This window comes from Pteropus vampyrus, unplaced genomic scaffold, assembly GCF_000151845.1.
Source record: "Pteropus vampyrus isolate Shadow unplaced genomic scaffold, Pvam_2.0 Scaffold340, whole genome shotgun sequence".
NCBI lineage: Eukaryota > Metazoa > Chordata > Mammalia > Chiroptera > Pteropodidae > Pteropus > Pteropus vampyrus.
In genome coordinates this window covers 555,726-581,054 of record NW_011889121.1, presented here as the reverse complement: position 1 = coordinate 581,054, position 25,329 = coordinate 555,726, and the positions used below count along the sequence as shown (strand labels likewise).

At 34.5% G+C, this 25,329-nt stretch overlaps 1 protein-coding gene across 2 annotated transcripts in view; it reads left to right on the top strand.

Moving 5' to 3' along the window:
* DMD (dystrophin) overlaps positions 1 to 25,329 on the top strand; it is a 2,089,898-nt gene that overhangs the window by 1,536,776 nt on the left and 527,793 nt on the right. For both annotated transcript variants that reach the window (XM_011378471.2, XM_011378473.2), the window contains exon 53: positions 10,791 to 11,002. In XM_011378471.2, coding sequence (XP_011376773.1) covers positions 10,791 to 11,002 — 212 coding nt within the window. The remainder of the gene's footprint in view (positions 1 to 10,790; positions 11,003 to 25,329) is intronic.

The following is a 25,329-nucleotide window of genomic DNA, read 5'->3' as shown; positions in this document are numbered from 1 at the left end:
AAAATATTGGAAAAGTACTTTAGAATCTCCAATGATCTGGTAACTTGAAAGTTATTTTATCATCTTCAAAAGTAATTTTAGTGTCAAAAGGCAAAATGCAGTAGATTGAGAAGTGAATGTGAGGTGTGGAAGTGGAAATAGTGGGTGTAGACTAGTGCTTCCCAAACTTTAATGTGTATGAAACTCACCTTTGGAATCTTGTTTAAAAATGCAGATTCTGATTCAGTAGGTCTAGAGTGGGGCCAGAGTTGCTGCACTTCTAACAAGCTCCCAGGTGCTGCTGATGCTGCTGGGATGCAAACCATTTTTCCAGTAGTGCTGGTATAAACCACTCTTCCATGAAGGAATAAAACAGGATTGGCCATAGAGGGTATAAGGCCAAAAGAAAGAATTTTTTTGTTTTGTGTTTTGTTGTTTTCTTTTTAGATGAGGTTCTAGACTGAAACTGAAGATATAGGATGGATGAAAAACAGAATCTCTTCTCTTAGGAGGTGGAAGAAATTGGAATACTGAGTACAGGGAGGGAATTAGGCATGAGTAGCAGAGATACTTAAACCTAAAGAGACAAAAGTAAGGAAGATTAGAAATACAGAAAAATCTGTCAATAGAGAATATCTGTCATTTTGCTTTTTAACCCATAATTTCTGTTCGAGGAATTTTTTTTTTTATATTTATTTTTATTCCTTAACTTAAATGGCTAGACCGCCACGTGTGTTTGTTAAGGTAGGAGTAAATCTACTTAGATTTTCAGGTATAACTCTTATTTCCAGCACTTTCAAATAAAAATTTGAGTGACAAGGTGCAGGAATGAAACTTAATGTATGTTCAGAAAGAAAAAAATGGCTTTTTTATTGTACATATTTTTAAAATATTTTTATTCCAATAAATGTATTAATTTTGATTTGTGAATTTACAGTGATGAATGGGTTTTATTGTTTGCACTGCCTGCTGGTGATATGGTAGTAAGTCCGTGGTCTTGGAATTGGAATGGTATCTTTTAGCTCTAATTAATAAACTCTTGCTGACCCCTTTTGAGTTGTTAGTACTTTATTTGCTACATTTGGCACTTAATTAGTTCCTGGCTGAGGCAGGCTGGACAGATGGATTGTCCAGCAATATGTTGTGTCTGTATTGCATCTAGTTTCTTTTCTGTGGTTTTTGAATGATTTAGGATTATAAACTGAAATATTTTTGCACAACTATAGGTCAGGCTTTTTCCCTAACATCAAGCTTTCACCTCAACCAATAAATAGTTCCCCCTGCCGAAGGAAGCCATTATTTTTTTAAATTACTTCATTTTGATGATCAACTAATATTGTATTTCAAAACCTACCTGTTTATGTAATTAATAAAATAATTTACATCTTTCATTATGATTAAATGTTGGTATTTTCTCATAATCTATGACTCTCTGACCAGTGGCAAAAATGCAGTCCTCCTTTTACCTTAACTCATCTTTCAATATGGGGACCAACCCATACTTCCTATGTTTTATAACCAAAACAAGAGAATGAGCTTTCTTCAAAGAACTAACTCATTTTCTCTGTTAGAATATTCAGCATACTTTAAAAGAGGTAATATGGTCTTTGAAAATCTGTTGATTAGGAAATTAAGAGATCTTCCTGAATATCGTTTCTAACTCCTTTCCATATATATTGAGTGTGACTTTGAGCAACAAAGGAGGTCAGAGTGTCCTTTATGTACTGGCTGTTTCTTAAGTAACTTTAATTCAAGATAATCAGTGTGCCAAAATGGCATATTTTGGGGTGGCATATTCTGTTCCCCTTCAGTACCATTCAGTGAATATTAATAAATGGATACACCTATGTGATGCATGCCTCTATCAAGATACAGAAAAATACTATTACCCCAGAAGGGAAATAACTTTTGGGTATTAACTAGACTTATTGTGGTAATCTTTTCATAATCTATACAAATATCAAATCATTATATTGTACACCTGAAACCAAAATAATGTTATATATCAACTGTACCTCAATTAAAAATAACTTTAAAAGGAACTTATTTTTAGATTGGCTTGAGTTTATTTTAATTGAATTTTAGCATGACTGAATATAAGATCGCCAAACTGAAGCAACTCAATGGTCTATCCAGGAGCGTGATACATGGCTGTTGGTATGCTATTTATTCATCCAGGCACTGGACTGGCTGAGTTCTTCCCGATAACCTTGCAAGGTTAGCCTCTATCCTTGACAGAATATCAAGGAACATGTATTTCACAGACTGTTAAAGCTGAAAAGAACCCCAGGGATCATCCAGTCTATTCTCCCCTCTCCACTTTGCTTTATAGCTCAGATCTGAGAAGTCCAGTGGTGTTACAAAAATTCATGACTGCCTATCTTTACTCCTATAATTGCTAGCTAGCTAGCAGCCAGATACTCTCCTCAGTATCCTGTGTCCGTAATTTCTTCAATCTTCATAGATTATTAATCTTCTTGTTATTATTATCCCCATTTTACAGAGAGTAAACTGAATAAAAATAGCATTAAATTACTAATCTTTGCCATGTTCAAACTAACCTTAAATGTTAGACTATTATTAAATATTTATAATTTTTTTTATCATGGTAACATTGGTTAACAAAATCCAGTAATTTTCAAGTGTACAGTTCAACAGTAAATCATATATATTTGGCATTGTATGTTCACTGCCCATAGTTAGATTTCTTTCTGTCACTACATGTTTGACCCCTTTTACCCCATCTCCCCAACCCCAGCATAGTCATTCTTTTCTGGGACTGTCTTTCATGAATTTAAACTAAATGTTTGGCTGTTCGTGCTTTGGGGGATTTGGAAAAGAAGCAGATATTCAAATTAGCCATAATGGCTAGGGTTTCATTATATGCCTGTAACTCTCCTCTCTTTTTATCTTTTTGGTCCGAAATGTCTCATTTTATTTGTGTTTGCACAGCAACCACGTTCTTCCTCACCTATTGCTAAACAGAGCAAATGTTCATTCACGCTAGCTACATTTGATCGCATGGTTAGTATACTTGCTTCTTCCTCTTATTACTGTGTTTAAATTGAGACTTTTCTTTGCAGAACTTAACTATAGATAAGTCTTCTGTAGAATCATTTTTAAATGCTTTGTGGAAGTAAGAGGAAAAAATCTTAATATTTCCTACCATTTTGATTATTATTATTTTTACTTCCCTTGGATCCTTATAAGTCTTTGCATGTCAAACTTTGAGATATGCTTACATTATTCAAGGTATAGTTGTATCCTAACTTTGTACAAGAGTAGAACAATGGTGATTTCTTTGTTTTCAGTTCCCTTCTTGATCAGGTATAACATTTTGTTCACTATTTTAGCCTCAGGGAATATTTTGTTGCGATTCTCACATCTTTTTCCTATCCTAACAAATAGTTCAGAGCTCATTGTCTTAACTTCAATTGGGATCATTTTCCTTACAGTTGACCAGAGTTAAATACATGCCACTCTTCACCCATTTGTATGACCTCAAAAGATAAGCCTGCAATTTAACTCTTCCAGCTCTGTATTCTCTCCCTGGAACTCTTGTGTACTTTGTACACAAATGTACTTTGTGGAATCATTGAGATCCACAATATGCTCACCCAAGCAGATCACAAATGTTTGCTAATGATTGTAATTCATCGTTTAAGCTTCTCTGTACAGATAGGCAATAACACTTTGCTTTATTGTGGTTCTTCATGCTTTTTATTCATTAATGAATGTTATCTTCACAACAGTTCTTTGGTTATGCAACTATCATTATTTCAGTTTTTCAGTTAAAGAAATTGAAATTCTGGTAAATTAACATTTGCAAATTAAATTATCTACTTCACAAATCTAGGGCTATACCCCATTACGAACTGCTAGTCAAAGTTTCTTTCTAAAACTTAGTCACAGTAACTTCTGATTCTCAGACTGCAACTTCAGTGCAGAAATTGCAGCAGAGCTGTTCTTTATTCTGTAGCAATGTATTTTCAAAGGGGAATCATTTTGTTTTTATAAATAACATTTTTCCCTAGGAGAGATGTTGTGGGAATTTATATCAGTCAAGAATGTTTATCGATAATCAAATATAACTAGCTTAAAATCTTGAAGTGAAAGATCGGTTAGTACTCAATCAACTGAACTGTTTCTTTCCCTGCAATATTGCAGTTCTTAATGTGATGGCTGTTTCCAATTTGACACCTTTGGCGATCCGTACATCAGGACACATGCTGAGTCCCAGTCTGCCATCGTGAATCTTAGCATTGGTTATTTATTTCCCTTCATTATCCAGAATCGACTTACTGCACAAATCAGTTGAAAAGCTCTCTGTGATAGACCTTTGAGAGGAAATGCACATATTTGGGTAGCTCTTTACTTACCAACATGCACAGATTGTCTGAGTTTATATGCAGATATTTTATTATTATTTCATTCTTGTATGTGAGATGAATCTGGTATAAATGTGAATCTATGAGTATGGACTGTAGTGACCAAATACATTGCCATAATATATATTTGGTCTATCCATAATATCCTGGATGAAGTATCGTAAGTGTGGTGAAATTCTATAGTTTGAATTGCTGCCCAATTATGGACAATTACTATGTTTATTTGATTTCCAACTGCCACAGTGGTCCAGTTACAAGAAAACAGATTCCCTTTGATGATTTTCTAATATTATGTTTACTTTCATTTCTTGACAAAACAGAATATGTATATAGAATATACATATATACACATATATAACTCCTAAAATTTTCTTTTGTATGTGTTTTGTAGGATCTTCTCTTTTGACAGCTTTATCAATCGATTGCACTGCTTTGTTTCTTTTATTAAATAACTGAATAGGTGCTTCATTACTCTCGATGTGCTGATTTGTTTCTGTGAGCCTAATCTGGTTCACTGTCCAATGAGTATTTCTAAAGTGTTCTTTATCATGCACATCTAAAGCCTAAATTGTATCATGTCCTTAGCAAAACTACACATCTGTTATTATCATTCGTATCTGCCAAAGTGATTCATATTTCACAGGTTGCAACGCTTTTAAGATAGGTGAATTTTTCAAAGTTGTATGTAGAATACATTTTACAAGTTAAATAATATTTTATTAAATTTTTATTGAAGTACAATATACAGAAGGAAAAATGTACACATCATAAATGTCTAGCTTGGTAAATTTGCATAAACTGAATACAACCGTGTAATCATCATCCAAATCAAGAAATAGAATATTATTACCCAAACCTCAGAATCCCCTTCAAATCTCTTTCAATGACTACCAGTCTTACAAAAGTAACCACGAAAATGAAATAAAACCATAAGTCCTTGTTTGGGGCTGACTTCTTTCCCTCAACATTATGTTTGTGAGATTAATACATATTATTGCATGTAGTTGTAGATATTTTATTCTTGTTGCCGGATAGTATTCTATTGATAAATATATCACAATGTGTTTTTCCATTCTACAGTAGATGGGAATTTGGGTAGTTTCCTATTTGGGGAATCTTCTGATTCAGTACATGTCTTTTGATGAATATAAGTATGCAATACCTGGGAATGGAATACAAATCAAATAATACTTTAAATATACTTGACAAATTGACTATTTAGAAAAATCTTATTATGAATCCTTTCATAAAGGAAATAATCTCTCCATAATTTCTGCTATGCAAAATGGTTTCTCACATATGGTTGGTTATTTCACAAGGGGAGCTACATCTGCTGCCTTTCTAGTATTCATCTAATTGTACTTATGTTAATAACAATATGATACTTTATTGTTGTTGTAATCCTCTGGGGCTCAATATATTTCAAAATTTGAAAATCCCCATAAAAATATCCTTATCCAATATATACATGTATTTTATTAGTCAGTCTAAAATTTAATTTAAAAAACAGACTGAGACAGCAAGACATACCAACAGATTCTCTCTGATCTACATATTATTTTAAGAATGTTAGAGAAAGAGATCATTAACTTTAGCTCACAGATTCCCCCCTCCATACCTTTTAACTTATGGATTTTTTCAATCAAATGAGAATACTAGTAGACATGACATTGATGATGTTTTATACCAAAAAAAAAAAGTGATGAAAAGGTATTAAATTAGAAATAAAGGATGCCTAGAAAATATGTGTTTACTTATAATAGAGATCATGAAGAGTGAGAGGAAAATAAAAAGAGAAATGTAAAAGATTTAAGCCAGTATTCAAATTATGTAAACTTGAAATGCAGTCAAGAGATCATTATTGTTTTTGAGATAGAAAGGCCCAAGGTTCTGGGCAGGGGTTAACTTTGGAAGTGGCATTTTTACACCATTATATTGAAGAAGCATGAATAATTGAAATAGTCTACATGTACAATTCATTTGATAGTTCTTGAAAGCATACTAAGTACCAAGCACTGGGTTGTGCACTAAGGATTTTTTTTAATGAATAAAATTCTAATACAGACCAGGTTCCCCCAGAAGCAGACTTTGAAACAATGATTTGAGTGAAGGTGGTTTACTTGTAAGGTGATCTCAGAAAGTACCAGTAGGATAGTGAAATAGGGAAAGGAATGAAGCCAATAATTGAGCCAATTATTGAGCAGATTATTGCTGTAGGCAATGAGAATTCAATCTCGATGAGTGAAGTCTGGGAGAGAGTGAAAACGCACCTTTTGATTGTCGCCCACAAGGGGTGATTATCTTGCAACTCTCATCCATCGTTAGCTGATTCATTTGCCGATTCCCTACAATAAGATTTTTACCACTCCACTAAAATCACTTTCTGTATGATCTTCAGGGAATTCCATGTGGTTAAAGCCCAATGGATATTTTTGGCACAGATTTTGGGGAGTCCGACTGCTTGTGTCCAAGTGTTGGTTCTACCACTCACTATCTGTATGACCTTAAGCTAATTCTTTACCATAGTCTCTATTTCTTAATCTGTTAGATGAGGAGAACAGCAACAACAACATAAACAATGATACCCATCTCTTACAATCATCACGATGATTAAGTGAGTTAATACACATAAAGAGCTTAAAAGAGTGCTTCAAGCAGCGTAGGTATTCAAATAAATGTTAATTATTATGATTTTTGTTATCTCTTGTGACATCTATGGCATTTAAAAATGTTGACCTCTCTTGTGTTTTTGAAATTCTTTTCCATGTTTCTATAAACAATTTCTAAGTATTCTTTCCAACTCTCTAGCCATTCTTTCATCTTATTGGCTACTTTTGCTGTATTCTTTCCTTACATGTTGTATTTTCTGGAACTCCATCTTTAACCCTTTGTTCTATTCAATCTATACATCATACCAATAAGAATGCATTCACATTGATGGCTTCATATTTTACTACTCTGTACTAATTTCTAACTCTGGATTTCTCTCTCTCTTAAAATACACAGCTATGCCCTGGTACCTTCAGTCTATCCGACTACAATGATAGTCCTATACAGATGATCCTCAAAACCTCCCACTGAGTAGGTCCAAGATTAAACTCATCTTTTCCCTGGAACTACTCATCATGGATTCTTTGTGTAGATAGTGAATAATACCTTTATCTAACAGGCACCAATCAGAAACCAGGGAATTGGTCTTAGACTCCTTTGTTTCCCTAGTGCTTAGAATAATGTCTGTTATCTAGTAGATGGTAAATAAAATGGAGACTGGCAGTCTAGATGGATTGGTTGATCCGTAGGAGTACTTATAGGGGCAGATGGATTGTTGAGTGAGTCTTTAGCCTGTAAATTTATTTAGTTAAGTATTATCTGATGATCTGATGATCTGATGATCATGTACAATTGAAGGTCAAGGATGAGAAAGCACACTCTTAGTGGGATATACATCCCAATGAACCATTTTATCTTGCTACATTACACATACATGATCCTTTTGGAATAAAACTTTCATTGCTGTAATTGAACAAGGATTCAAATGGTATTTTTGTCTGAAATAATGGTCTAGTCTATGAAAGTTCTCTCTTTTTTCCACAATTAAGAAATATCTGCCCACGTAATAGGAAGAGCTACTTCTTTCTCATATCAAGTGATTTTAAAAATATGAATTACGTCTACCCTATTGAAATGAACTATAGGATGTACCAAATATCCACTGGCATGAATGTTAATGTCTTACCATGTTTATTCAAGAAATACTAGGCATTGTAAAAATTTTGCTACCATAGTTTAATGTCACTAATTAAGGCTGGTTAAGGCAAAAGCAAATTAGAATCAAAGACTTTCTAAGGAAAGTCGGTTTTACTGTTTTCAAATATATATAGTATATAGCAATAGGCTAAGGAGGAAAAGGTGCCAACTATGCATAATAAAGTAACCTGCTATGAAAAGTTGAAAAAAATTGTTTGTAATAAGAATATCAGTTCTATGTTGTTCTATGATGATGAAAAAAATATTTAAGAACACTTAAAGACATTTTTATTTATATTTTAAAGTTTTTGTAATAGCATTTACACTATTAATTTTATAAACTAAAAGTTAAATAGAAGAATAACAAATAACTATAAATCTCAACTATAATAGGTGCTATACTGCCCAATGGGGGCAACAACAATAATGAAACAAATATACAAACAAAAAAGAATGGTGCTCAAAGAGAATAGGGAGAGTTTGACATTTAAACAGAGACTGACATGGTAATTGATGTTGGAATAAAATACGTTGAGTGGTTTTTAACACATAGCAAACACCCAAACAGAAATGAACCCGATAAAAATAATGAGTGCACTTATTTGGTTTTACCTGTTTTAGGTACCAGATTCTTGATTTCATGTCACAGTCACTAATCTTGTCTATCTAGTCCTAATGCTTATTTACAAAATATCTCAAGTACTTCTTTAACTCATAGCTTCTCATAATTTTATGGAGGCAACAACAGGGTTAATTAAGGAAGCTGAAACTTACATCATGAAATAAGAAGCACAATTTTATAATACTGTGCTGCATATGTTTTATTTGTTCATCCATAGCCAGTCTTTACCCTTCTCTATCCTGCTCTCTGCTCTGGGAGGCTGATCTGTGTCATCATAGATCTCCCATGACCTCTGGCTTCCAGTTGGTTTAGCTACTGGGGAACCCTAGTAGGAAATTGAAGAGAACAGACAGAATGAGGTCCAGACATTTATTCTCCTAGTTCCCACCCTATGAAATTTCTTAGGCTGACTGTGTCCCTTAACAAAAAGGTTACTGGTCTTCTCAAGGTGGTTCCTCCTCATGATTCTTGGCTCGTGGCCACTTCTCCCTCCCTTGATTCCTTGGGCCTAGATGTAGTAACAGCTCCACTGCTACAAGGCCTAGTTCTTATATTATCTTTGGTGATTTTCCTACACCCTGATTAGGTTGTAACTTGTTTTTTGTTTGTTCATTTGTTTGTTTGTTTTGTAAATAAACCTCTCAAATTTTTCAGACCAGATCACGGAGGAACCTGCATATTAAACTAAGATATTCCAGAGGACAGTGAGGAGATATTGAAGGGTTTAAATGAGAGAGTGGGGCGATCAAATCTATATTTGTTATTATTCTGTCTAAAGTGTGGAGATTACATTGAAAGACAGAGAATTAGAGCAGGAGGACTATATAGAGCCTATTGCAGACATGTAGGCAAAAAATAATAGAGCTTTGCCCTAGCAAAATGTGGAAAGAGGGAAGATGTTCCATCCTATATTAGAGAAAGTAGTAACCAATTACATATGGTGTTCAGTGAGGCTTAGGAACTAGAATGTCGGTCAGGTTTCTTGCTTAAAGGATAAAGTAGATGGTGGCTTATTACTTGTTTTATATGACTTTACTTCTATTTTATGAAACCAGCTTAAAGAAAAAATGTTGTGGTCCTTAAAGAGAAAAAAAAAATAATGTGGTCATGTTTATTTTTAGAGTTCTAAAATGCAGTATTTCAGAGCATAATCTATAGGCCATCTCCATCTTTGACTCACAATGATACCAAAAAGTACCCTCGATATAAGCCTGTCATACAGAATATAATCGGCACGAATTCTTAGATATTGTTACAAGAAGTTTCCATAATGCCTGTCTGCTCTTGGGTTGCCCCAGAAGAAGACCCTAAGAAAAGATTTTGAGAGCAAGTGGTTTATTTAGGAGTTGAGGGACCTATCAGTAGAAGAGTGAAGAAGTGAGACAGATGAGGTAAGACAGCCACTAAAGGATAGTGCACTATCAGTCAGGTTACTGCGGGTCACTGGAGCTTTCTCCCACTGGAAGAACTCTGGAACTCTTGCAAAACACACGCCTCACAGTTATCTCCTCTAGCATCTAGGGCTAGAATATTCATATTCCAAGGCCCGTTGTCAGTCATTGTTCATAGGCTGCTCCTGGAAGGTGGGACAGGAAGAAGGGAAGCATCATTTCCCTGGTGTATGTAGTCTGCTACTTAGCTGGCAAAGCAAACTCTTTGTGGCTACACAAAGCCTTCAAGAAATGAAATGTCAGTGATGGCATTGGAAGTCAGGCTGTTGGGTAGTGAAATGACAAGGAGTTTGGGGGTATTCTTCTATAGTACTTTTCTAAAAGTTTGTTCATAATTGGCTCTAGGGATTGAGAATAGACAGTTAAATTTTTACATATACTATTGATGTTCTAGCTCATCTTGAGGAAGATAATTTAACAGAAACTCATTTTTGCCATTATAAAAAAAAAGTAATAAATTCAGTTGTCCATCATCCTAGCTGTAACGCAGTGAACAATTTTTTAATAAGTAACACAGAATGTGAGGTAGTTGGATGTTAAATTTCAGATGTCTTCTCGAGACTGGCGTTGACTCCTACATGTTCATTTGTTCTTTTATTCCAGTTGAAAGAATTCAGAATCAATGGGATGAAGTACAGGAACACCTTCAGAACCGGAGGCAACAGTTAAATGAAATGTTAAAGGATTCAACCCAGTGGCTGGAAGCTAAGGAAGAAGCTGAGCAGGTCTTGGGACAGGCCAGAGCCAAGCTTGAGTCATGGAGGGAGGGTCCCTACACAATGGATGCAATCCAAAAGAAAATCACAGAAACTAAGGTTAGTATCAAAGATGTGTTTTGGAAATCAAATACTGGTTACACTGAATACAGTTATACCAAGGATTAAAATTTAATGATTTTTAATGTAAATATATTGAGAGAAAATTACATTTAAACTGAAATGAACAGTAGACTTTTCAAAGTAAAGTGGAGATTAGAGGAAAATTGATGGCTAATATAAATTTTGAAATTAATTTAGTTAGTAATCTGGATATAATGGACTGGTTTTCACATTGCACCGTTTTTTAAGACCATATCAAAGTCGATGTGCATGTTTACGTAGTAGCATAAAGTCAATCAGATGGGTTTAATTTCTTCCTAGAAAAAATAGCAGGTCTCCTTTTTTCTACTTTATCCGAGAACCCTGAATGTAGAAGGAAAGAGTGGGTGTCAGATTAAAGCAGAGATAAAGTATACTGTCCTCCCCTTCTTTGACCTCCAGCCTTACTTCTTCCCTTCTTTCCATCTCTTCTCTTCTTCCTCCTCTTTCCCCAAAATTACATCATATATTTGCACATTTAATAGTCTAAAACTCTTCAGAATAAAAGAAAGAGAAAAGGGAAAGGAAATAAAATTTGTTTGACTGTGTTATCAAGCACCATACATGGTTCTTTACATGCATTTAATTCTTTTAAACCTCATTATTTATAGGTCAGTTTGGAAAGACCTCAAATGCTAACCAAAGAGTAGTCTTTAGGGGATTTTCAGCAGAGAAGTAACATGGAAATTTGATCAGATTCAGTATTTGATCAAAACCCTCTACAGATTTTTATTTTTTCTGGTAGGAAAAGGCCTTCTGCTAAACAAGTATCTGAATCACAGATTAGCTATGTCATCTGAGAAAAAAAGAAAGCCATATAGTTTTCAGGGATGAAACAGCTTCCATTTCTGAATTTGTATTTAGACTATGCTAAGCTATATAGTATATGTACTTAAACTGTGTATTTGAAAAATAAACCTTGAAATCTCAATAGCTTAATACAGTAAAGGTTAATTACTTGGTTGTGTCATAGTCCAATAGAGGTTGAAGAGCCCTTCTTGGGAGCTCTCCCCCAAGTGGTGACTTGGGGATCCAAGCTTTTCCAATTTTATTAAACTATAATTTCAAACTCACAGCTGCCCAAGGTCACTACAGGAGAGTAAGGGAAAACATGGTCAATACATGAGGTTCTATGGTCAGGGATAGAGATTATGTACATCACTTCCAACCATATCTGAAGTACCTGAAGTACTATGAAGACAAGATTTTTATTTCTATGACAAGAATGTTAGAAAGCCACACAGGATTTTACAGACTTATCATTACTTCTGTTGTAGGTAACATCTAGACAAATAAAAATTTATTCTTTCACAAGCTACTTAGATTACCTAAGTTACCAAAATTTATTCTTTCACAAGTTATAAAGAATAAAAATTTATTCTTTCACAAGCTACTTAGATTACCTAAGTTACCAAAATTTATTCTTTCACAAGTTACCACTTAGATTTTCTCCCTTGGATGAAATTTCTAACGATGATTTTCCCAATTCCTGGTCTGACTATGTAAAATATAGAATCTATATGATTATTCTTGAAGGCTCTGGTCTTATATGTTATGCTATGTTTTTCCTCTCAAAATATTTAGAATTCTGTGAATCTAGCAGATCATGAAACAAGGTGGTTAACTGTTGTGAAGGAATTAACAGGGAAAAAGAGTTCGGACGGGACCCTTGAGTTGCATGACGGGAAGGAGAAAGAGAGACGTATAGTGACAGATTTTATTAGAGCAAGAAGATTCTGGAAGTTGGCAAATGAGAAATAATCTTAAAACCTCTGAGAATTCTAAAGTAATAGTAAGAGTGATTAGGATTTAACAGCTCTTAGGAAAGCAAGGGGCTTTAAATAAAAGACAAAAAATATAAAAGGAAGAAACAAAACAATTTTATTGTCAAAATAAATAATATGTTTTAAACACCTAAAACAAAGATAAAATTGTATCATAATTCCTATCCTTGTCAAATGCATACATACACACATACTTTTGAATAGTCAGTCTAAAGCTACATCAAAAATGGCTCAGCCATTTTTTGGATGTTTTCATTTGTGTTATGTAATTTAGGAATTTAATGATATATATTGCTGCAACTTCAATGTAAGTTCATAATACAGATAAAGATGACCTAAGCTATAATTTCTCCATCATTTCATGAATGACATATGCTAAAACTTAGAGTAATCTTAATGCTGATATTAACTAACATTTAGCGAGTACTTGCTATTTGTCAAAAACTGTGCTAAACTCTTTCCATATATTGGCTTATTTCATCCTCTCAGAATACCTTTCATGAAAAGTGCTATCATTGTTCATAGTTTACAGGTAAGAAATTGAAGTTTAGAGAAGTTTAGTAACTCCCCTTACAAGTAGCAGAGTTGGGATGTGAATGTATAGTGATTACATTTATAGATGTCCTCACGGATTTTCTCTTCTACCCATTGTCCATGTGTTTAAAACAAATCAAGAAAACACCATGAGGATCAAAAAGGGAGACAATTATAATTGTAAATTGGCAAATAAGATTATATTGCTGATAAGCTAACAAGTGGAAAATGAAAGCAATGAAATAGTATACTGGGAAGAGGATTTCATATTCTGTTTTACTATGAAAAACTAAAAGGACAATTGCAAATTATATTCCATTTTTAATGAAACTGCTATTTTTAATTCTTATAAAATTCAGGGAGCCTGTAAAATGGAGGTCTGGATTTTATGTCTAATGTGTTATCACTACTGAGTAATATTAGCTGGCTTATCACTTACAATTTTCTCTTAGGAAAGAAATGTGAAAATAGACATAAGGAGACATTGGTTAATTCAACCAAAGATTTTATTTGCTCCCTGAATTTCTTCTGAGTCTATCTATGTGCCCTAAGATTAGCAAGAGAGCCAGTGAGCCTCGGAAAGGCAATCATCAGTCTGTGTCTACATAGTTGGAGAGCTGTAATTACAGCAGCCAGCCTCCCTTGCAACAGCATCACTGATGACTACCCTCTATGTCACAATGAAATGGAAATGATTTCAAAGGTAACCACCTGCACTGTTACACTCTGAAAATTTAAACTAGTCATCATACCTAAACTAAAGAAAAAAAATCACCTCCAATTCTGGTATTTTAATATTCATAATTACTAATATTTATCTATAATCTCTTCTATTTCTTAGCTACATACTTTAATTGTCCTCATAATGTAGATAAAATTTGATTGCTGATTTTAAAGTTAGTGTTGTTACATACATATTTATGTATGTTACTACATAAATTTAAATAATTGTCATTTTTAATTCTTAATATTTCACTAAATTCCATCTTTAACCATTTCTTTACTCATTGGACATTTAGAAAACCTCCTCTCTTTATTAGAAAAAATAATGGAGAAAAAATAAGAACAATAACGACCTCTTCACGAAATAGAAATCAAATCTAAAATGGCATCTGGGAAAAGTCCATCTTAAAAGTATAGGCAGAGTGGAAGGAGATGACAGGAGAGTGTTGATTTGGCAAAAAAAATAGACTACAGGTGGCCTATCATGTCAATAATTAATGAGCAAGTCATTAAGAGATGCCCATAATATATGTTTAGTTTCTTTAGGAAAAAAAAGCAAAGTGAGTAAGAAGTTGATTTTGTTAACCTCAGGGCTTCATTTGATCTTATCTGTGGCCCTGGTGAAACAGTAACATTCCTTTGAGAGAGAAAAGCAGAAAATAAGAAAAAATATAAAGGATTTCCATTCTAATTAAAATCCCTGTCAATAGGCTATGATCGAATCTTGTGAGAAATTATGCCATGTAACTTTCGTAAGAAGTAAGATGGTATACTATTGGCACCTAAAATTACCAGCAATGGTCATCATGGAATTTATTTCATTTGGCAGAATCTTGGTTTACTTCACAACTTGTTCCCCAGGCTATTAAGATTGGTCCAAACTTGGCAATGGATTCTTTGGAAAAAATATTTCTTGATGATTTTAAATTTTCTTTTCCAGAGTCAAGAGATTTACCCAGGCTCAGAGTTTTCATTTATTTTCTCCCCTTTCAGCTTTTGAAAGAGAAAATCCTTTTTGTCTGCTTTGTGATTGCTTTTGTGTCAAATTCAGCATAAAAGCTTTTCAGACGTGACAGCATTAGCTGTTTTGTGCTTGGCTGAGCTAAGAGTACATGAATTCAAAAGAGAAGTGAAATCTTATTTGAGCCTAGCTGATTTGGCTATATAATACTTAAAGCTTTCTGAAGCGAGAACTCCAATAATTTATCAAATTATTAACTAAACATGTCTGAGGCTACAAAATATCTGTGTTTTGAAGACATTCTTTAAGGAACTTAAAACAGATACACTTAATCATGTAATTAATTTAAAAAGTTAGACTTGTTATATATAGTAAATACAGTAGCTATTTGAGAATCTCAAATTATTTTACTAGGAAAGAAACTAATCAGAGAAACTTCTTTTTCCAACATAGAAGTAGAGCCTTATAGTTTAATTATTTGGGGGGATGGGTGGTATTATATAATATCCTTATCTGCCATAAAGATATGTACAGTAACGGAAGCTGAATTCTGCTTTCACATATTTTGTTTACTTTTAGACTTGCATAAAATTAAAATAGACAAATCGAACCACACTGGTAGTTTGAGATTTGAATTTCTGATACAATAATGAAAAACATTATCAGAAATCTTCTTGCTAGGACCTGCCAGTTTTTCTTTATTCCTTTTTGCTCTCCCCAAAGCTTCCACATTATTAAGGAGAAAGAGTCAATAACCTCATAGTTACCTTTCCTCTCAAAGTAGATGTGAAGCTATTAAACTCCTCAAAGTGTACAGATTGCTTCCTACATCACTAATAGAGCACAGGAAGCAATGGGTAGTTTTCCCAGGTACTGTTACAACATATAAATATTTAATGCAGAATTACCAAGACTTAAATAGCGTTATGTTCTGATTGCACCATATTTTGCCTTGTTTCCTTTTCACAGTGTAACTTACTCCATGCTTGAAAATATAAGTGGCTATTCTGTAAATCCACTCCTTCATAAAAGCAGCAAATTGTCAAAATTGCCTTTTTTCAACTCTGGAAATTAACCAGAGGTTGGCAACAATATGTAAAGTGCTGAACTTCAGTTAAGAACAGCAGGGTTTGAGGCTTTTTAACTTAGCCTATTCCATCACTTTTTCCCAGCTACACAGTAGCCTTGGAAATCAGCAGCCTTACAGCCACCAGAGAAGGAGGACCAGGAGTGGAGTTCCTCAAAAAGACCCATTTCATACCCAGAGCATTATCACTATTTGATCTGTCTTGCAGCTCTCTAGAACAAACCTATACACAAGGCTTTGTCATTATTTGACCTGACTTGGAGCTAACTCCCCAGGAAAAGCCCTATCCCCAGAGTGTTTATCCAAAATAATCAGAAGCAATTGTTTAAATAGCAGCTGCTTCAGGCTGTGATAACAGTGGAGATAATCATGAGTCTGGAGAAAAACTTAAAAGGAAGATATGGGGAATGAGATGTCTTGGGGGGACTTTGAAAAGCTCTGACATATTCCTGGGAGATCTAGAAGGCTATGTGCATGTCTTGCCAAATAGAGAATGTCAATAAAGAGAGATAAATTATAAACAGGTACCAAATAGAGATTCTGGAGTTTAAAAGTACATGAGAGGGGCTCAACATCAAACTTGAGCTGGCAGAAGAATCAGTGAACTTGTATACAGGTCTTAATTCCACACTGAGGAAAAGAAAGATAAGAATTAAGAAAAATACAGGAAGTAAAAACTGACAGAAACGAGGGGACAAATAGACAAGTCAATGAAACAGAGACTTCAGTATCTCACCTTTAATAAGGATAAAACAACTAGGCAGAAGATCAACAAGGAAATAGAAGATTAGGAAAACACTATGAACTAACAAGAACTAACATCATCTGTAGAATACTCCATTAAATAATAACAGAATACACATTCTTCTCAATTGCGCATGAAATATTCTCCAGGATAGACCATGTCCTAGGTTATAAAACAAGTCTCAATACATTTAAAAGGACTGAAATCATACAGTGTAGGTTCTCTGACCATAATGGAATGAAAGTAAAAACCAATAACAAAAGTAAATTTTGTAAATTCACAAATATGAGAAAACGATACAACACATCCTTCAATAAGCAATAGGCCAAAGAAGAAACCACAAAAGAAATACAAAAATACTTTCAGATGACTGGATAGAAAAACACAACATAATGAAACTTATGAAATGTAACTATGCAGTGCTTAGAGTGAAATTTATAGGTATAAATACCTATATTCAAAAATAAGAATGATTCTAACTGAGTAACCCAAACTTTACCTTAAGAAACTAGAAAAAAAGAAAACATAAAATCTTAAGCAAGCAGAAAGAAGGAAGTAATAAAGATTATATAAAATCAGTGACACAAAGAAAAAAAAGAGAGAAAATCAACAAAACGAAAAGTTGGTTATTTGAAAGATCAATAATATTAACAATTTTGCTATACTGAGGAAAAAAATAGAGAAGGCTCAAATTGCTAATCTTAGAAATGAAAGAAAACATACCACTACTAACCTTACAGAAATAAAAAAGAATTATAAGAGGATATTATGGATGGAAGAAATAGGAAATCTGAATAGACCTTAACAAGTAAAGGAATTGAGTCAGTAATTTTAAAACTTCTCTCAAGGAAAGTCCGAGGCCCAGATGGCTTCATCGGTGAATTCTAGTAAACATTTAAAGAATTAATATCAGCCTTTCACAAACTTTTCCAAAAAATAGAAGAAATATTTCACAACCAAAGATATCACAGGAAAAAAAACTACAGACCAATAGGCTTTATGCATATAGACTCAAAAAGCCTCAAGAAAATACTATCAAACCTAATATAGCAATGCATTAAAAGGATTGTATATCATAATCAAGTAAGAATTATTCTAGACATACAAGGTTCATTTAACATAAATTAATCATCGTAGAATAAAGGACAAAGACCACATTGTCATCTCAGTAGTTGCAGAAAAAGCATTCAACTAAGTCCAAAACCCTTTCATAATAAAAACACTCAACAAATTAGGAATGGAAGGTATCATAGATTGAATATCCCCTTAGAAGATATGCTGAAGGCCCAAACCCTGGTACCCGTGTTTGTGTCCTTATTTAGAAATAAGGTCTTTGCAGATATAATTAAGTTGAGGTCATATTGGAGTGAGGTGGGCCCTTAATCCAGTATAACTAGTATCCTTTCAAGAGGAAGAAAAGAGACATACACAGAGAGAAGAAGGCCGTATAAAGACGCTGACCACATGGAAAACACCATGTGACAATATAGGCAAAGATTAGAGGGATATAGCTGCAAGTCAAGGAACACTGTAGATTGACAGCCACCACTAGAAACCAGAAGAGGCAAGGAAGGATTCTGCCCTACAGGTTTCAGATGGAGCATAACCTGTTGACACCTGATTTGGCATCTAACCTCCAGAACTGTGAGACAGTAAATTTTGCTGTTATGAGCTGCCAAGTTTGCAGTTCTTTGTCATGACAGTCATAGGAAAATAATACAGGAGACTTCCTCAACCTGATAAAGGGCATCTAAGAAAAAAACCACAGCTAATATGGTGAAAGACTGAATGCTTTCCTGAAGATCAGGATCAAGATAAAGATGTCTGCTCTCACCACTTCTATTTACCAGGCCCGGGCAACTAGGCAAGAAAAATAGATAAAAGTCATTCAGATTGGAAAGGAAGAAGTAAAACTATATCTACTTGCAGATGGCATGACCTTATATATAGAAAATCCTAAGGGATACATTTTAAAATGTATTAAAATTAATAAATTGATTCAGCAAATTTGTAGGATACAAGATCAAAATACAAATATCGATTGTTTTTCTATACACTAGCAATGAATAATCCGAAAAATGAAATTCAAAAAAACTATTCCATTTACAATGGCATAAAAAAATAAAATACTTTGGAATAAAAGAAATAGAATATTTATACACTGAAAACTACAAAGCATTGTTGAAAGAAATTAAAGAAGATCTAAATAAATGGGGAAATAGCTCATGTTCCCAGATAAAAGACTTAATTTTGTTAAGATAACAGGATCCCCAAATTGATCTATAGGCTCTGTGTAATTCTTACCAAAATCCTGGCTGTCTTTTTTGTAGAAATTGACACGTGGATCCTAAAATTCATACTGAAGTGCAGGGGACAAAGAATAGCCAAAACAACCTTGAAAAAAAAAAGAACAAAGTTGGAGGACTCACAATCCTCAATTTTAAAACTTACCAAGAAGCAACAGTAATCAAGGTAGTACGGTGCTGACATGAAGGTAGACATAAGATTGATGAAATACAATTTGAAATACAGAACTAAATCCTTGCATTTATGGTCAATTGACTTTTGGAAAGAGTACCAAGACAATTCAATGAGAAAGAATAGTCTTTTTCAAAATCTCATGCTTGGATAACTAAATATCCACATACAAAATAATGAAGTTTGACCACATCTCACATCATACACAATATTACCTCAAAACTGAACCATAGAGATGGACAATAAAAAGTGACTGACAATGGGTGTGGGGGTTTCTCTTAGGGATGAAGAAAATATTCCAAAATTAGATTTTGGTGATGGCCTCACAACTTTATGAATATACTAAAAACCACTAAATTATATACTTTAAATGGGTGAATTTTATGGTATGTGAATTATATTTCAATAAAGTTTCCTTAGAAAGGTATATATGCACATCATAAAGACTACAGATCTTTTCTTATTTCTTCAAGTTTATAAACCTCTTTAGAAATAGTTTTTAAACATTTATTAGCAACAGGACCTACTTTTTATGGGTCATTATACTAGCTTATTCTATCCACAGCTCTGGTTCCAAACTATCTGGAGCTAGTAGAATTGCTCTACTCTATCTTAGACAGAGTCATACCTGAGTAGAGATTTCAGTCAGTATAGGCTATGTTATGCTAGAGTAACGAGCAATTTCCAAATCTAGAGGCTTAACACAAAGTTTATATTTTATTCATCTTACGTATTCATTGTAGATTCACAAGGTGCTTCTACTTAGCTTAGTCACACAGGGACCATGGCTGATGACAGCTGCATCTTTATATATAATTTCATGATCAAAGAGTCAGGGAACATAGTAGATAATGCCATTGGCTCTTAAACTTTCTGCCTTGAAGTGACAACTAGCCAAAATCATTGCCATCCCTGATTCAATGGGAGTACAGATATATCATCCTCTGGCATGAAAAGGCACTGAAATGTTTGCAAACAATAATTCAGTCTAATAATGCAGTCTACCACAGTAGGCTCATGGGATCTGAAAAATGCCACTTTCTGAGGATCTGTCCTCTGGCATTCTCTCTGGAGTCATTTCCACCCAACGATTTCCACACTCTTTCAACCAGATTTCTCTTAGATGCCTGGAGTAGCTGGGTGATTTGTTAATTACAACACCATGTAAGCCTTTTAATAAACTCAGCAAATTAAAGAAAGGGGCCAGATAAGAGAATGCTTTCCAAAATGTCATAATGAAATTAAAGTAATGACGTAGTTGGAGGGCTCTCATTCCTTCTTTCTGCATAAAATATATTCCAAAGAAGCTGGAAGAGAAATGGGGCCTGAAAGTAAAGAAGGGGAAAAATAAATTGTATGCCATTAGTTTAATTATAAAAATTCATTATATGAAGCCATGTAAGACAGAAAATAATGGAACTCTAATGGGTTGGCTGATAACACATTTACTAGCCTGCTCTCAGCTTGTAGTCATTGTAGATTCACAAGGTGGTTCTACTTAGCTTAGTCACACAGGGACCATGGCTGATGACAGCTGCATCTTTATATATAATTTCATGATCAAAGAGTCAGGGAACATAGTAGATAATGCCATTGGCTCTTAAACTTTCTGCTTTGAAGTGACAACTAGCCAAAATCAGTTACATTGCCATCCCTGATTCAATGAGGACTACATAACAACTTTAGTATATAGTCCTCAAAGCTATTGAAAAGATTAATCATTTCCAGTAAGCTGGAAAGTGAGTGCCATTTCCTTAAATAGTATCCCCTGTGCACAGTGTTACCTTCTGAAACAGGGTTGTCTGGTAATGTCAGAGGTTTAATAGATGAGTCTTGAAGTTAATGGTGAGAGGCTTTACTTTTGAAATAGCTTCCTTACAGATATTTTAACGTTTCTATTATAAATCCATAAAGAGGTTTTACAGGTCATTTTAATTCACACAAACAAGAAAGAACTTGTGTTTTGTGTTTCGTTTTCTCAATAAAGATTTATAGAACATTAATTCGTATTTAGAAGTAAATCGTTTAGTGATTTTTTAAATAAACCAAATATGTATTTTTCTGCTGTCTTTGTTTGGCAATGTCTTACTTTATTTTACACAATAATTTTCCAATCATGCTATACTCATCAAGGAGATTATTTTATATTCTTCAAAGTTCACTTATAATAAACCTTGAAATCTTTTTATATGGAAGCATATCTTCTTTAACTAGATTGAACCCTGAATATTGGAGTCAAGAAACCCGCATTTTTGTAATGCCTCTTTCACTGACTAGCTATGTCACCTTCAACGAGTCACTTAACCTTTCAGAATTTTTGTGTTCTCATGTGGGCAATTATGGAATTAGATAAAAGGAAAGGAGATAAGATCAAAGTGGATATGTAGGTAAGGGTCATATATTTGAGGGCCTTGTAATCTAAGGAGAGAGGCTTGAACTTTGTCTTATAGGTAATAGGGAGCCATTGAAAAGTCTTAAAGAGGAGTAATGTGGTTCTACTTGCATTTCAAAAAGATCTCTTGAGCAGTCTGTGGATGGAAGAGCTGAACTGAGAGTAGAGGGAGGGAGAGAATAAAAAGGTTATTTCAGAATCCAAGCAAGAGACGATAAGTGCTTAAATTAGGTACTGGCAATGGAGGTAGACGATTTGGATATAAGTGAAAATTGTGACACAACCTCACTGTGAGTATGCTCCCTGCTTCTTCCTCCAGTTGAAGATCAACTTAAACTGCAGAGGGAGAAGATTGGGCTAGAGATAGAAACTTGGGGAACACCCACATTTAAGGGACAGGCAAAAAAAGAAAATGTGAACCATAAGAGTATCGAGGAGACCCAAAGAGAAGGGGCCAAGAAAGGCTAGAACCTCGAGAAGAACAGAGTAGTCAACAGCACCAGTTGCTGCAAATAAATAAATGAGAACCTAAAACTTTCCACAGATATTGGCCATTGATGACTGAATCAGTTAACTATTTTCACACACACAAAAAAATCCTTCATAACAAACAACTTCAAAACGTCAGTGGCACACAACAATAGCATTTATTTCATTTTTATGAGTTTGCAGCTTGGCTGGGGTGGCACTGCTTCAGGCTGCAGGTTGATTGAGGTGGCTCTTCCCCACATGTCACTCATCCTTCTCCAGGAATGTGCAGGCTAGCCCAGGGCATGTTTGTCTGATGGTGATGGCAGAAGTGCAAAAGGGCTAGCTCCACTGCAGGAGCACATTTCAAACCCCTGCTTGTGTCATTTCTATTAACATCCAATTAGGATCAGGCAAAGCAAGTCATATAGCCAAGCTCATTGTCAAAGGCAGGGAAATGAACTGCCTTTTGTAGCAGGCATTCAACGTTACATAGCAAAGGGAATGGATATAAGGTGGAGGAAAGAATCAAGGCTAATAAAACCAATTTGCCATAGTGGCTTCTATCAGAATAGTTTTAGGGGGATGGCGATGGCAGAAGCCTGATTTTGATGAATTATAGAGTGGCAGCAATGTAATTAAGTTGAGGCAATGAGTGAGTAGTTGCTTTCTAAGGAATGTAACTGTGAAGAGAAAGAAAATGATAGAAAGCAGATCTTGTTGTTTAACAATGGGGGAGAGACTCATGTTTGAAGCCTGTGGAGAAAGCCCCTGCAAAGAGACAAGAAATTGAAAAGACACAAAGAGAGAGGAAGTACATGGAGAGAGGAAGAATAGAAGAGTGTCCAGATGGAGTAATCAGCTTTGCATAGCACAAGAGTCACCTCTTCCTCTGAGACTGGAAAGAAGGATATGAGATGTAAAGTCTGACATTTTATGACACTTATACTTCATAAAATATTGATATTTTATGAAACTGAGGCACAGAGAGGGTAATTAACTTTCCCATTTGTTACATAACTAATATGTTAAATTTCCCCTGTGTAGGGTCATTTGCTGTGATATTTCTTTCAGTTTGTATCATCAGAGTCCAGTGTAGAAACCACACTAGATATTTCAAACAGAGAGAATTTAATACAGATGACTGGTTGGAGTGGAGAGGCTCAATAGAAGAGAGGGAAGCAACCTGGAGTTTAGCAACCTCAAGAAGCTGTTATACCTCAAAAGCTGGAGGACCAACAAGTGTTACCAAAACCCAGCAACCAGAGCCATCTGATACTAACTTGACCACTGTAGAAGCTGAACAGCAGAGACTAAAACTACAGATGGAGGGTCTATCCAGTGGGAAATGGAGACACAAAGAAGATACTGCCCACATTAAAAGAGGGGGAGATGTACCCTAGTTTCACCTTTCTTCCTGCCCTTCCATCTCCCACCAGGGTCCCTCATTAGCCAAACCCAGCTAAAAGCCACCTAGCAAGGAAGCCCAGCAAATTCTCATTACCAAAAATGTTTAGTACATCTTCAATAATGAGTAGAGTAGGAGATGGATAGAGAATGAATCTAAGAGCTAATAAGCTCTCAGCTCACAGCTAAATGTTTTTATAAATCTCTTAGTTCATGTATGCAAACAGTATCCTAGGCAAAATGAAAGAAACCTAATGTGTAGAAATGTTTGTCCATAAATATATGAAGATGGTATTTTATAATTTTCCAAGCGATATGATTTTGATTTTGACCTCACGACAAATCTGGGGCATAAGCAGAATAAGAAGCCTCATCCTTTTTTACAGACAATGGAACTGGATCTTAAAAGGTTAATGACTTTCTCAAGATCAAACTGTAAGGCAATGGCCTAGCAAGACTTCATGGGAAGATGTCTTTTAATTACTCTAAATTGCCTTTCACGAAGCTCCTTTGAGTTAGTCTTTAAAAAATTTAAAAATTTAGTTCACCTGGAGCAAAAGGTGATTTCACTTGTAGGTGAGTATCTTAAAATATATTTTATAAAGAAACAAACAGTACTCAACCTTCGATTTTTAATTATAGGTCTATGTACTCACATTTATTTTCTATATTAAGGGGAGCCTTTTAGAGCTTCGGCATCATAGACAATGTCTATAAACGGTGAGGTTTTTTGCTTTGCATTTAGTAGAGGCCCACCTTGTGGTGAATATAGTGTGGTTTATTAAAAATAGTGGTAGTAAAAAAAATAGTAGTAACATATAACACAACACCAAAAAAAACAAACAACCCAATTAAAAAACAGGCAGAGAACCTGAATAAACATTTCTCCAAAGAGGAAATACAGGTGGCCAATAGACATATGAAAACACGCTCAATGTCACTATCATCAGGGAAATGGAAATTAAAAACACACCTGTCAGAACGGCTATCATCAGTAAATCAAAAAAAAAAAAGTGTTAACAAGAATGTGACGAAAAGGGAACCTTCATGCACTGCTGGCGGGATTGCAAATTGGTACAGCTACTATAGAAAACAATATGGAGGTTCCTCAAAAAATTAGAATTACCTCATAGCCTAGCAATTCCACTCCTGGGTATTTATCTAAAGAATGCAAAACACTAATTCAAAAAGGTATATACACCCCTATGTTCACTGCTGCACTATTTACAATAGCCAATCTATGGAAACAATCTATGTGCCCATCAATAGACAATTGGATAAAGAAGAGGTAATACACACACACACACACACACACTGGAATATTACTCAGACATAAAAAGAAATGAAATTTTGCCATTTACAACAACACAGATAGACCTAGAGGTTATAATGCTAAGTGAAATAAATCATACAGGGAGAGACAAATGCCATAAGCTCTCACTATATGTGGAATCTAAAGAACAAAATAAACAAAACAAATATATTCTTGGATACAGAGAACAAATTGATGATTTCCAGATGGTAGAGGGTTTGGGGGTGGGTGAAAAGGTGAAAGGATTAAGAAGTACAAATTGGTAGTTACAAAATAGTCACGAGGATATGAAGTACAACATAGAGAATATAGTCAGTAACATTGTAATAACTACGTGTAGTGCCAGGCAGGTACTAGACTAATCAGAGGGATCACTTTGTAAATTATGTAAATA